The sequence below is a fragment of the Antedon bifida genome, chromosome 4 (genome assembly GCF_963402885.1).
Source record: "Antedon bifida chromosome 4, ecAntBifi1.1, whole genome shotgun sequence".
Taxonomy (NCBI): Eukaryota; Metazoa; Echinodermata; class Crinoidea; order Comatulida; family Antedonidae; genus Antedon; species Antedon bifida.
The window spans coordinates 25229489-25242344 of NC_136229.1; the positions used below are offsets into that span (position 1 = coordinate 25229489).

General features: G+C 33.5%; 1 protein-coding gene across 2 annotated transcripts; it reads right to left on the reverse strand.

Moving 5' to 3' along the window:
* Positions 1-2920: 2920 nt before the first annotated feature.
* LOC144841471 (glutaminase kidney isoform, mitochondrial-like) lies at positions 2921-12697 on the reverse strand. Of its 2 annotated transcripts, XM_078697805.1 has the most exons (15): positions 12336-12697; positions 12018-12096; positions 11431-11561; positions 10684-10813; positions 9774-10017; positions 8983-9041; positions 8302-8393; positions 7868-7985; positions 7532-7708; positions 6994-7125; positions 6641-6733; positions 6220-6255; positions 4603-4741; positions 3819-3882; positions 2921-3154 (listed from the first exon to the last, which is right to left on the reverse strand). In XM_078697805.1, the coding sequence occupies exons 1-15, from the start codon at positions 12533-12535 to the stop codon at positions 3070-3072; spliced, it is 1779 nt and encodes a 592-aa protein (XP_078553931.1). In that variant the 5' UTR covers positions 12536-12697; the 3' UTR covers positions 2921-3069. The 2 variants fall into 2 exon arrangements, with proteins under 2 accessions (XP_078553931.1, XP_078553932.1); XM_078697806.1 differs by lacking the exon at positions 6220-6255.
* Between the last annotated feature and the right edge of the window lie 159 nt (positions 12698-12856).

Genomic DNA, 12856 nt, shown 5'->3' on the forward strand with positions numbered 1-12856 from the left:
CCCAGCTAAGTATGAGAAAGGGTAATCGGATATGCGGTACATTAGGTGCAGTATCCGACCAGGGACAAGAGCGACCCCATGCCTATGATGAGCTAGCTCGGGAGGAGAGTACGGTACCTGATAAGGGCTTCAACTTAGTTTACTATATTACTTTATTGTTTTGTATATTTAAATGTTGAAACATTGAAAAATATATAGGGCCTAGGCCTATATGAAGCACATCAATTGCTGGTCTCTCACGAAAAGACAATGTATGTCAACTGAAATCAGTCAATGACGCCCTGATGTAGGCCTACTCAATAACGAGGACGATGACGCCCTGATGTAGGCCTACTCAATAACGAGGACGGTTGACAAACAAATGTAACAAGATTGGAAAGATTTTAGTTTTAGAATAGTTCGTATAACTAAACAAATTTTATAAATTATTTTTTTTGGTATGATTTGTCTATCTTATTTTTATCAATGACTTTTTCGCAACCTTAGCAGCTGCTATTTTAGACTTAAGGGGTGATTGACTGGCGGCGCAGTAACTTATCTATACCCTTCTTGGTATTCAGCCAGACCATTGTATATACAGAGAAACAGAAGAGACTATTATTATAGGTTTCTGAAATTACAAAACCGATGTTACAATTTCAACCAAAGCAAACGCATTTCTAAACGCACTTCAAACGCAATTATAATGGGACGTGAAACAATGTTTTATTTGCCCTTGTGTATTATTTGCCTTTAATTTGTTAAGTCGCGTGACTAAACAAAAATATATAACATTTTTTTTAAATAGTCGTATTTAGAAAAAAAAACAAATTTGAAATTCATTCAATATTACATAGAAATCACGCGCGTTTCAAAAGTATGGAAAAGACGACTTTTTAGATTACTGTAATTGCTCTCATGTTTGGTAAAGTTTGGTTATCACTAGGACTACGTGCCACTTGGTAATTTGACCAATCACAACTTAAATGTAAATGTCAACATATTAGAGACCATATGAACACCGTCTTTTTATAACAGAAATTGAGTTTGATAATGCGGCATTAATGGCAAAACAGTGTATAAAGTGTAAAATTAATAGCATCCGTTTTGAAATTGGAATACCAAATGGGTACAGCCAAGTACTTTTATATTTTCCGTCCGTTTCATTTTTGAGGTTACTGAATTTCCCTCAGCTGGAGCGACCTAATTTATGTCGCAACCCTCCTTCCTCAAAAATGTAAAATTCGGATTAGGCCCTGAAAGCTGAGGGCCAGTACACTTGGGTACTATCTACTCTTCCGAAAGATGCACTAGGTTCTGTTTAATGTGCACATGGGTTGCGTACAATCTGAAAAGACTTGTTCTACCACCAGAATTGGTCGGGTTTACGGGTCACTGCCGCTCGACCATTCAACGCAAAACATTAACGTAATGTAATATTTTCCATAGGCCTATTTACAAAGACATTAGTAGGCCTACATTATGTACGTTTTATGTTTTGTTTATTAAATCAAAAACATAAATAGAAACAACAATTTAACATTATATTCTAAAACATTTATTACAAAACACGTCATACAAGAATCTACACAAAGAAATCCTTGCGTTGCGTCCTAGTATAAACCGAGCTTTAATACCACGTAGCGCAACTGAAGTATCGTCACTGTATGTACGTTAAATTACTGTAGGGAAACTAGGTGGGATAATCGATAATCAATTAAAATATCACATATGCCTATACTAATCTATAATGTTAATAATAATGGATACTACAATGGAATAATAACACAATTCTTATTCTTAAATCGTTATTGCAAAAGTACCTTAAAAATATTTAATGTTGTGTTTTTACATAAATTCGAAATATTACAATTGTGACTTTACAAATAATATTTTAGTTATAAATAGTTCAAAAAATGTTATATATAAAATGATAATAAAATATACTAAAAACGTATATCTGTATATTATAATTATTAGTTTAAAATTAAAAATAGTTATATTATAAAATAGTATTAATAATTAGTGAATACGTTTAAACGAATAAAAGTGTTTTGTTTTGTTTATTAATTTACTTTATTTTCAGGGCACTATTTTAGCACATCAAACATAACACACATTTAAAACCACACAAAAAACATAGTTTGGTTTGTTTTGTGAAATTAGTGCAATATTATTTTTGGCTAATCAAACACAATTAATAATAAAGCTTGGTTCCCACTAGAACGCAAAGCAAGCCGCAACGCAAGCAAATTGACCAATCCATGCGATGGATTATTCGAACCGTTCCTTGTGATTGGTCAATTCGCTTGCGTTACGGCTTATGTCTATTCTAGTGGGAACCAAGCTTTAACGTCTTTATTGAACAAACTAATGTAGTTTGAATCACTGTGTCCGACAAATCACAACACGCTAAAATTGGTCAAAGTTCACATATTTTGCAAATTATTATTTTTTATAGTTATACACTATAAAACCCCTGAGGTAGTTGGTAGTTTGCAAATCAATATTATTGATATAATATATATATATATATGATAACTTGATGGAATATGGAATAATTGATGTGTATTGTATTACTGGGACCCGATAAAGTATATCCCTTTTTTAATAGGGGTGTCCCTTTAATTGAATAGGGGTTGGCCATAGTGTTAAAACATTTATTTTATAAGCATTCCCTTAATAGGGATGTCTTATGAATACTATAGGGATGTCCAAAAGAAGAGATTTAAATAAGTTCAAATAAGGTTTAAAAACCATTAAAATTATTAACGTATGTATGTATGTATATTCAATGGTGTTTTTTAAAGCTTTTTGAGAAAGCTACTAATATAATATTATAACATGTATGGAATACAGTAGAATGCAAGGTGTGGTCTGTAGTTAATTACAGTTATTATAACTGCAAGATTTGGATACAGTAGCACCCCTATTAAGAGGACATCTTCAGGACCTAACAATGTCCTCTGAATAGCTGTTGTTAGCCATAGGGTTGAAATGTACAGTATACTTCCCCTTGTTCGTTTCACAGGGAATTGTCCCCTGAATAGGGGTGTCCAAAAGGAGGGGTTGTACTGTATTAAATGCTTTTTATTTTGTTGTGTATTTTTCAAGAATTGTAACAACATGATCATGTCCACACTGCTTTGCTTCATGAAGCGGTGTAAATCCCCATCTAAAAATAAAATTGTTGTATGTTACGATAGAACGTCTATTAAGGGACCACCATCGGGACCCAACAAATTGGCCCCGTTATCTGGTTGTCCTATGAATAGGGGTTGGATTAGAGTTTATTTTACTGGAAAGTGTCCCCTAAAGAGAAGTGTCCAAAAGGAGAACATGTGACAACAAAATGTGATGTGCCTATATATGGACATGATGTTATCATATCACAGCCATATTTTGGCATAACACTACCATATTTAGGCACAATACACATTTTTTGTAAAACTAGTTTGTAGACAGAGCCTTAAGTGACGTTAAAAATGAAAAACTTCTAGCCTTGCTTATAAAAAAAAAAGATCGATCGAAAATTTACAAGTTGTATAAAATATAGTGTGTTGATAAACTTTAGATACAGCTTTCAACATATTTAATATTTTTAGAAACCACAGGCAGTTAAAATAGTTTAAAGTCTACACAGCAGCCGCCCTGCACATCTTCAAGAATACGGAATATAAACACATCGGCGTTAAATAAACAACACATCTGTGTTATCTAACATCATCATTTATTGCTATAGGCCTTTGGCATATACAATCCTGATGGCTCATGTTCTATCAAAATAAATTCTACCTACAGGTATGTGTCTAACGATAAAGGCATATTAAATTGCTTACCTGTCTTTGGGACATGGGTCAACATTGCATTTTTCAAGAAGAAATTGCACGATGTCTTTGTGACCTAATTATGGTGTAAAACAAGAATCAATAATATTAATGTAAAAATGACAATTATTAATACCTAGAATATTTATGTTCATATTTTTAATATAAAAATATCATGGATAGATTGTTCTGTAGTAGTAAATCTGTCAATATCATAACATAGTCTAATATATTTAAGTATATAATTATCAAACACTATTACAACCACAGAAACAACAAACATAAAAAACAAAACATAAAACAATAACACAAGACACAACAATGCCATAACAATGATAACACTATAAACATTATCATCAGCTTTCATCACAACAACCATCAACATTGCAACCATCAATATTAAGAATGATCAAGCCTTAATGTCACAAAAAGCTCCAGATGCCAATAAATTTCAAGAACATGAGAAAATCGGTTTATACAATCAGTTCATACAAAAAATCAAGTTCGTAACTCATGCTTAGTTTGGACTACCTTTTGTTATTACTGTTACATGTATTGTTGATGGAGATGAAGTATAAAATAAAGTGAAATGAATAAATGCCACCATAGTCATCAGCTCATTCAAACTCACTAAAAATCAGTTATCAACATGATCACAAACAATATCATTAAAATCATAATGATCAGGTGGGGAGCGCTAACATTTAATATTAACAGTCAAAAATAGATGTCAAATACATTTTCCCCCACCCCCTGGATCTGCCCATGGTGACCACAACCATCACAGACAACTAACCTTCAGCAGCTGCTATGTGTAAAGCTGTACGCAAGTCATAATCAGCTTGATCCATATTCATGCCTTGCAAGGCATACTGTCTCATTGCACTCAGATCATTATTGTATGCACCAAATAACAGGTTTACGATGCGACTACCCTGAAAATGAAAAGCATTGACACTCTTAAAAAGTGAAAGAAAGACCCAGAGAGTACAAAATATCACATACTCAAGCTAATTTAATAAGTAACATACTAGGCTACCAAGCTGTAATTAGTTTTAAAACGAAGCAAGGAGGAAAGTATAAAATACAACCAAGGCAATCTAACAACAGGACACTGAGCTCGCATTGCCAAGATAGGAACTTGTATACAGTCCTTTGATCTTATGTCTGGCTGCAACAAAGACCAACAGTACTGTACTATGTAAATATTCTATGCGGCGTGCTGTGTCTGTTAAGGAATGTGGAACTGATCGTGTCACAGCCACAGATAAACCCTTTAATCTCCGGAACTCAGCATCCTGTTGTTAGATTAGATTAATGGTACACTTGTTGGTCTACAAAAAGTGTCCCATTAATGGGAGGGGGGAGGGCGGAGGTTTCTCCTCAATAGGGGTTGGTCATAGTGTTAAAATATGAATTATAATTCAGTATAGGGGTGTCTCACAGAAGGAGTTATGTATTAACATAAACATGTTGAACTCATTTCACTTCAACAGAACCTCAACACACCTGGCCCAAGAGTGCTAACATGCATTATTAGTTACCATGGTTAGTACAATATAGCGTAGGTGGGTGTACCAACATTTAAAAACATTAATAAAATATCCTATATTTTTATAACCTGAAGAGCACACAACATAAATATTAGTACAAACAAACCCACTCATGCAATATTTATAAAGTTAAAATCCCTGAACTACAACCAAGGTGTTTAAACATTGAAGTGATGGGGGAAGAACCAGTCTACTGTTAAAATGTTAATGTTTAGAGAGTGATATTACTTAATCAAATAAAAGTGTTCGAAAAAAGAGTAACAATTATTATTTTATGGTTAGAACAACATCATTTTCATTGTGTACATGCACGCAAGTACCGTAGCTGCAGTTACTAAATTCTTTGTGCTCTCAAAGTAATTGGTCAGTTGTTTGCCCTACCCTGATGTAATTGTACTGTTTGAATTATCATCATGTTGGTAACTGCTTTCTTGGCCTTGAATCGAACCCTAAGCCACCTGCGCACAAGATTGGTGGTCTACAGTAGAGGTAGTGATCTGGAGGTTACATTTTTCTCAATGTAAATATTAAGCATAAAAGCTTTCAATATGTTGAAAGCTTTTAACTCATTCACATTATTTTCACATTATTACCCCAGTCATTTGATTATTATTATAACAATATGGGCAGCTCCCATAATTATGCAGCTAGTTATCACCACAATTGTTGTGTATACACAGTACAATGAAATCAAGGTAGGGCAAAACATCTGACCAACTAATCAGAAAAATGTAATTATTTTAACATGCCAGAATTCTTAAAGGGAAAGACTTGTTAGCCCAAGTACAAACAATACACTCAGGCCACAAACAATACACTCAGGCCACAAACATTAAATAAAAGCATTTTAAACATCTTACTGCTGAAGTTTGCGGATCTTTTCTAGTTGACCAAAGCTGAGAAAAAATACACAAAGAACAAACTTGCCAATGGAATAAATCAGCCAATCATACAAATTAAATATTGGCTATATATTAAATATATAGCCAACACACACTAAAAGCCAAATACCAAGACAACTTAATATGGCAAGACAGACAGAGTCATGCGATGAGGACCAGCGATACTTCCTGTCAAGTCAGACTCATTGGGTTGTCTGAGTCTCCCGACGAGATGAATCGTTTTGAGATAGCATCGGGGGTTGTATAATATGTCCGACAACACGCATGGTCGTACAAGGCTTTATGAATTGGGATTAAGTTGCAACATTATTTTCGAGATTTGGGAGAGCTGACTGTTAGTTAAAACAATAAGTGAAATGAAATAGTGTATAGTAGTTACCTTGCTTCCAACTCCAGATTTTCTTGGATCTATTTTTTTAGTTGTGTGTCGCAAGTTGTCAAAATTGTGGAAACTGTTGATGCGGACAAGGTCCTTTAAAAAAATTAATTATATTTTATTTAATATAAAACTAGAGGGAGCACGATGTCGAAGTGAGATGATAAAAAGAAACCTTTTAAACTGCCATTTGATTTACAGCAGCAATATTATTATTTTGAGAATAGATTCTGAGTTCACTATGTATACTTTGAAAAAGAAATTTTTCATTATCTCAATGAATGAACAATTTAAACTTCAGGAACACAACACAGTACTGTAGTACTTTATTGCTGAGAAAATAATGAATACTGTACCTTCAGAAAATGAATTCCACGAACACTGTTTCCATAACTGTCTAATGGTGGGGACCAAAGCATCATACCCATCACGTTTGGCACTACCACCAGTATACCACCTGAAACCCCAGATTTAGCAGGAAGCCCAATCTGTAAAGAAGAAATTAAAAATGTTTTCAGAACAAGCACATTTTTGGTTGCAATTTGAGCAGAAAATGTGCATGGGATGGGGGTTGGACAAGGGTGGTGGGGGTTGGGGGGTTGGACAAGGGTGGTGGGGGTTGGACAAGGGTGGTGGGGGTTGGTCAAGGGTGGTGGGGGTTGGGGGTTGGACAAGGGTGGTGGGGGTTTGGGGTTGGACAAGGGTGGTTAGGGGTTAGGCGGTATAACATTGGCAAATTGACCAGGTAGAAAGTTTATAGAAACATGATTATATTATATTAACAAATTATAAATAGGGATGCGGGAGGGGCATATGGAAGATACCAAACCCAATGATTTTGTCAATGTTTGGAAAGCATGGGTCAATAGAGAACCTTTTTTGGTACCCACTCACCTGGAATGCAAATTGACCTGAATAATCATACATCCCACATGATGACATGATAGTTAGTGTATCGCGTACGGCTGCTGGATCAAGAACACGTTCACCTGTTGTAGGACAGACACCGCCATTGGCTAACGTAGCTGCAATTACGCTTCCAGATTCGCAAGTCACTTCAATGCTACATAACTAGAACGTGTAAAAACAAATTCATTAAAACATTAAATTACTAGTTGTTTACATATTACGGATATACTAGAGTACTGTTGTATATGCTGAAAAAAAAGTAGTGGCATTGTTAGCTGGGTGCTCTGCTTATAAGGAGAAGTCATTTTAAAAGTTGCTTACTTGAAAATAAAAATCTAGGATCTCATCTACACTGGAATCATCAGGTAGGGCATTGTACTCTTTCATGAGGTAGGCGATAGCTCGATTACGGAATGCCGTCTCCTTCTCAGATAAAAATCTAAAATAAATAGAATTGAAAAGTTCTCTTTAATATAATATATAATATGATTTATTACTCTTTTATTACTCGGATGAAATCTATGAAATTAAAGGCAAATTTACACAGACGTGCGGTAGTGGTAAGCAAAAATATAGAATCTATGTTATTTCTTATAAATAGAAAGGTACAGATTCTATGTGGTACAAACGGTTTTGCGCTTACTGTTACCAATCGTCTGTGTACTTTGGCCTTTATAGGGATTCTACAGTATCTTTAATTATTAATAATATTGTTCGAAAAGTGCTTTAATAAATAATATAAATACTAAGCTTACACTGCATTACTAAATCCTATAAATTCTCCTCCTGTTAAACGACTGAATTGCTTAGAAGTAAAGTCAAACGTGTCAGCAGGACTCCAATTAGACTATAGAACAAATAACATTTATTAGTATACAAGATAAGGAAAGTTATAAAAAAATTATAAGGCGGATACGGTTCCCAATAAAATATGAAAAACAGTATTTACAAAGTGAGATGGAATCTACACTATATTTAATAATGTTGTATAAACAATAAAACTCTGATCAATATTTGTTTTATTAGTCATGTACAATGTTCAAATAAATGTCACAAAATAAACAAACCACAATTTTTATACTATTATGTTTACTATCCTAAAAAAAAAAATACAATTTTTTTTAATACGCCATTTTAATGTCACATAATATATATAAAAAAAATATTTACCTGTAATTTAAAGGACTTTTTCCAGGTTTTTGGCTAAATTTTATCGTTTATTTTGTCTTTTTATAAGTGAAATCATCATCATTAAATTTTTATTTTTTTCCGTTTTTTTTCCTTTGAAATTCAATAACATTATTAAAACTGAAAAATGGCCTATTCAAAGCATCCTTAATTTTCACTGTGTTTCTGCTAAAAACATTTATTCCAGTATATAACACAAAACATGATAGCAGATTGTAATATATAATTCAAACCAATTTCGCATTTACCTTCATGATGGCTGATATTAAAATACCTCCTGAATTCAGTAATGGATTGTGAGGCTTATCTGAAATGATACAACAAATAATTATGAATGATGTACTTGAAGATAGACAGTAAAAAAAGTTTAATGTTTACACAGCTTATGACTGGTAGTCCCATAAGAGACACTTCATATTAATAGATAAGTGGTATGTCCTATGCTCATGTTTGGTTATATTGATTGATCAGTATCGGCATAAACAAATATGGGGATGCTACCCAAGCATTATCAATTGAAAATGTAGAGCTTTGTGAATTCAAAATTCATGTTTAATTTTGATTAAATAAAAAAATAAGCTTCTTGTCATTTAAGGAAATACAAATCATATACGTGTGTATTCTATAAGTGTTATTGTGCAAATATGGAACATCAAATCTAGTTTTATTCATTACTTCTGTAATTCAAGTGAATGATGCATGATAATATGTTTTATTTTAATATATATAGCTGTTTAACTTTATCGTTTTGATTTAGCTTTTCACTTTTTTTTTTGTATCTCCATTGAGATCCACCCACTGATACCCACAGCATTGGCATTTTTTCAGTATTTTGCCTTTGGAAATAATATAATAATTATATACATTCCATCCTTTAAGCTCTGTCAACACTATCAAACTAGTTTGACAAATAAAGTGTGATGTGCCCTAATACAGTATGACATCATCATGTTTATATATGGGCACATTTTTTTGTCATATAGTTTGATAGTGTAGACATCGAAGCTTCATGGAGATGACACCAATACTCCATACTTACTTTGTGTATTTAAAACAAGTTCATTAAATGGCTTGCCACTAGGTTCAAATCCCACATGTTGGTGTACGTAATCTGATCCCTTTTCTGTGACAGTCAATGCATAAGCCGGTGCCTTGCAACAAGACTGTAGACAGAAGGGCAGACTGGTATTGCCAATGTTGTGACGCTGCCCATCAATGGTACAAACAGACACACCCCAGTGGGCGGGGTCTTGCCGAGATAACTGTGGAATATATGTAGCGACCTAGAAATATTGAATTAAAATGATTTTAATAATGGAAAACATTTAACCAATGTATATTTTTATAGAATTTGTTTAAAATAGAACAAATATATGGTGATATTACATAATTTAAGTAATTCTGTCATAGAATGACGTTCTGATCAGTTATGGCTGTTCCAAGTTACCCCCTGCTGTGAAATATTGCCACTGCAGTGAATGAAAAAGTAATAACTTATTGAGATAATCTCTTTTGTTATAAAGAAATTTAAACTCCATCATGTCAAACATTAATTTAAAACTATGAATACACCATATGCTACTACTTGGAAGTTTCATGCCAGTCAGAGGGATTAAGTATGTCATACAGTATTCAACCATCGCTGACCAAAATAGAAAATAATAGGGACAGGCGCTTGGGTTGGAAGGGTGTTCAATGGGTAACTGTAACTGGGTTTAATTTACCCACAAATAGCTTTAGTATGAGTACTTAAAAAACTTCCACATTTTCAATATTAATTTGTCTATTTATATATTATTTTATGAGTTTAAGTTATGTTTTTACTTTCTTCTCAATTCATTTTTAGTATTCTATAATGTGTTTTTTTCTTGTTCATGAATAAATAACTATACTAATAATAGTAATAGCCTGGGTAAAAATAAAGTTTCAGTTATACTGTAGAAACTTACTTTCCCAGACGAGTTGCCGTTTGCATCTTCATATATCGTTGAAAGATGCTCACTAAAATCTTTGAATTCCGGGATAATAAATTTATTTGTGAGAGCTTTCCCAATCAACACTATATTGTCTGTAATACAGCTAGAAACAAAACACACATACTTTTATTTATTTAACAGCTTCCCTTAAAAAAAAATAGTTACATAGGTAAGCTACTGTTATGGGACTTGTATACTGTAGTAGTAGTACTGAATAATGTATAAAAGGATGCAGAGCCTCCTCGTATATATCATACATAATTTTCAACTGTTACACTGGTCAACCGAATTGAGTGTGTACAATTTAGGCCTTATGGTAATATTGATAGGTGACTAATTTGGAAAATATCAAAAAAGGATATGATGAATAAGTAGTATTTACCATTTCCTGAACATTACATGAAATATATACTGTAATGCATTCAATTTTGAATAAAAATGGACTGTATATTACATCACAATGTAATAAAGCGGAACACTTCCTTTGGTAAACACCTATTCAAGGGACAACCCTATTAAGGGGACAATTCTATTAGGGGACAACCCTATTCAGGGGACACACCCCTGCTAAAGGGACAACCCTATTATGAGGACAGCCCTATTATGGGGACAACCCTATTCAGGGGATAATTCTATTCAGGGGACACCTAATTCAAGGGACATTTATTATTAATATTAGTGTTTTACTGTAAAAAACAAAACAAGATACTGTAGCTATACTTTTTAAATTCGTCTTTATCAATGTAACAGGTGTTGTGATGAAGGTTTTGATCTTTGGCAACTTTGTTGAATTTGGTGATCGATTCTTGAAGGCGCGGATCTTCCAAGTGTAATCCTTTTTCTTTTAATAACTGTAACAAACGAAACTAAATGTGAATATACAGTATATATTTGGACTAAACAAAAGTGGAAAGCAGTGACTAAATATTCACTTAAATTTAATATAAAACTTAAGTTTGGCAGAGTTGCTCATACAAGTTAACTTGTTACATGGGCAATGAAGACATGGTTTATAATTTAAGTAAATAAATATATTTACAGTCAACTCTCCTAATACAAGACACCCCTTGGGCTTTCCTAATAGGTCTGGTTTTCTGAATGTGTTTTAATGGTTAAAATGAATTTGGGACCTTGCTGCTTTTTGTAAAATCAATGATGACTATTGAAGATGGTTATTTTGGAAGACAATGAATGATGTTGAAGATATTATTTCTATCTTCTATCTATAGTACCTACTTACATTTATTTACTTTTTTATGGAATAAAACAATTATATATATTTAGGCTTGGCAATTAAAATTAAATACCTTAAAGAAATCACCAATCAAAAGAGTATTGTTGGCATCTGAACAAATGTCAAATATCTTATCTTCAAGACATTCCAATCTGCAGAAGAAGAAATTAGTTATTAGTTAATCTTTTATTCTAATTATTTGGATTGAATATGTTTGAGATTTAAGTTGTCATTTATAAAATTATTAATATTATTATTAGGCCTGAGCCTGCAGTTGATAGGCCTAGCTAGGCTAGGCCTATTTAGTATTAAACAACTTTTAAAATAATCATAAATATTGTTTTTGTACACGCACCTTCTTAGAAAACACAGCATAAATAAAATTACTTACAGAACCGGAGGCTGGCTTGGTATATTTGTCATCGCCGATGATGAAGAGGATATAAATCGAAGATAGCAGCTAGGCCGTGATATCAGGTTGCTTTCTAAATAACAACGGCGGCTGCGGGGCCCTCTTGCTGCTGTGAGTTTCCTAAACATTGCAGACATCACTCTAGCCCCCACGGGCCTACACATATGTTGCAAATTCATGGCACCAGTGCTGTTTGACTATGCACCTGAAATAGATTTTAACAAACAAGCCTTTCTTGAGCTACTCTAATTAAATATAGTATATTTATTGTATGGAGGCTTTTAAATTGACTGTTTTATACACATATTGCACGCGAAAATCTGCCCAGCTTTCTTTCTCGCGACAACTCGCACGTTTTTCGATGACTCCCTCTGGGGAGAGAAATCTCAGCTCATCTCTCCCCCGGCTGCGAGGTGGCAGTGTTACATTCCACTAACCAGAGCCATAATTATATATATGGCTCTGCCACTAACTAACAAATTGTAGATTGTTTCGTCATA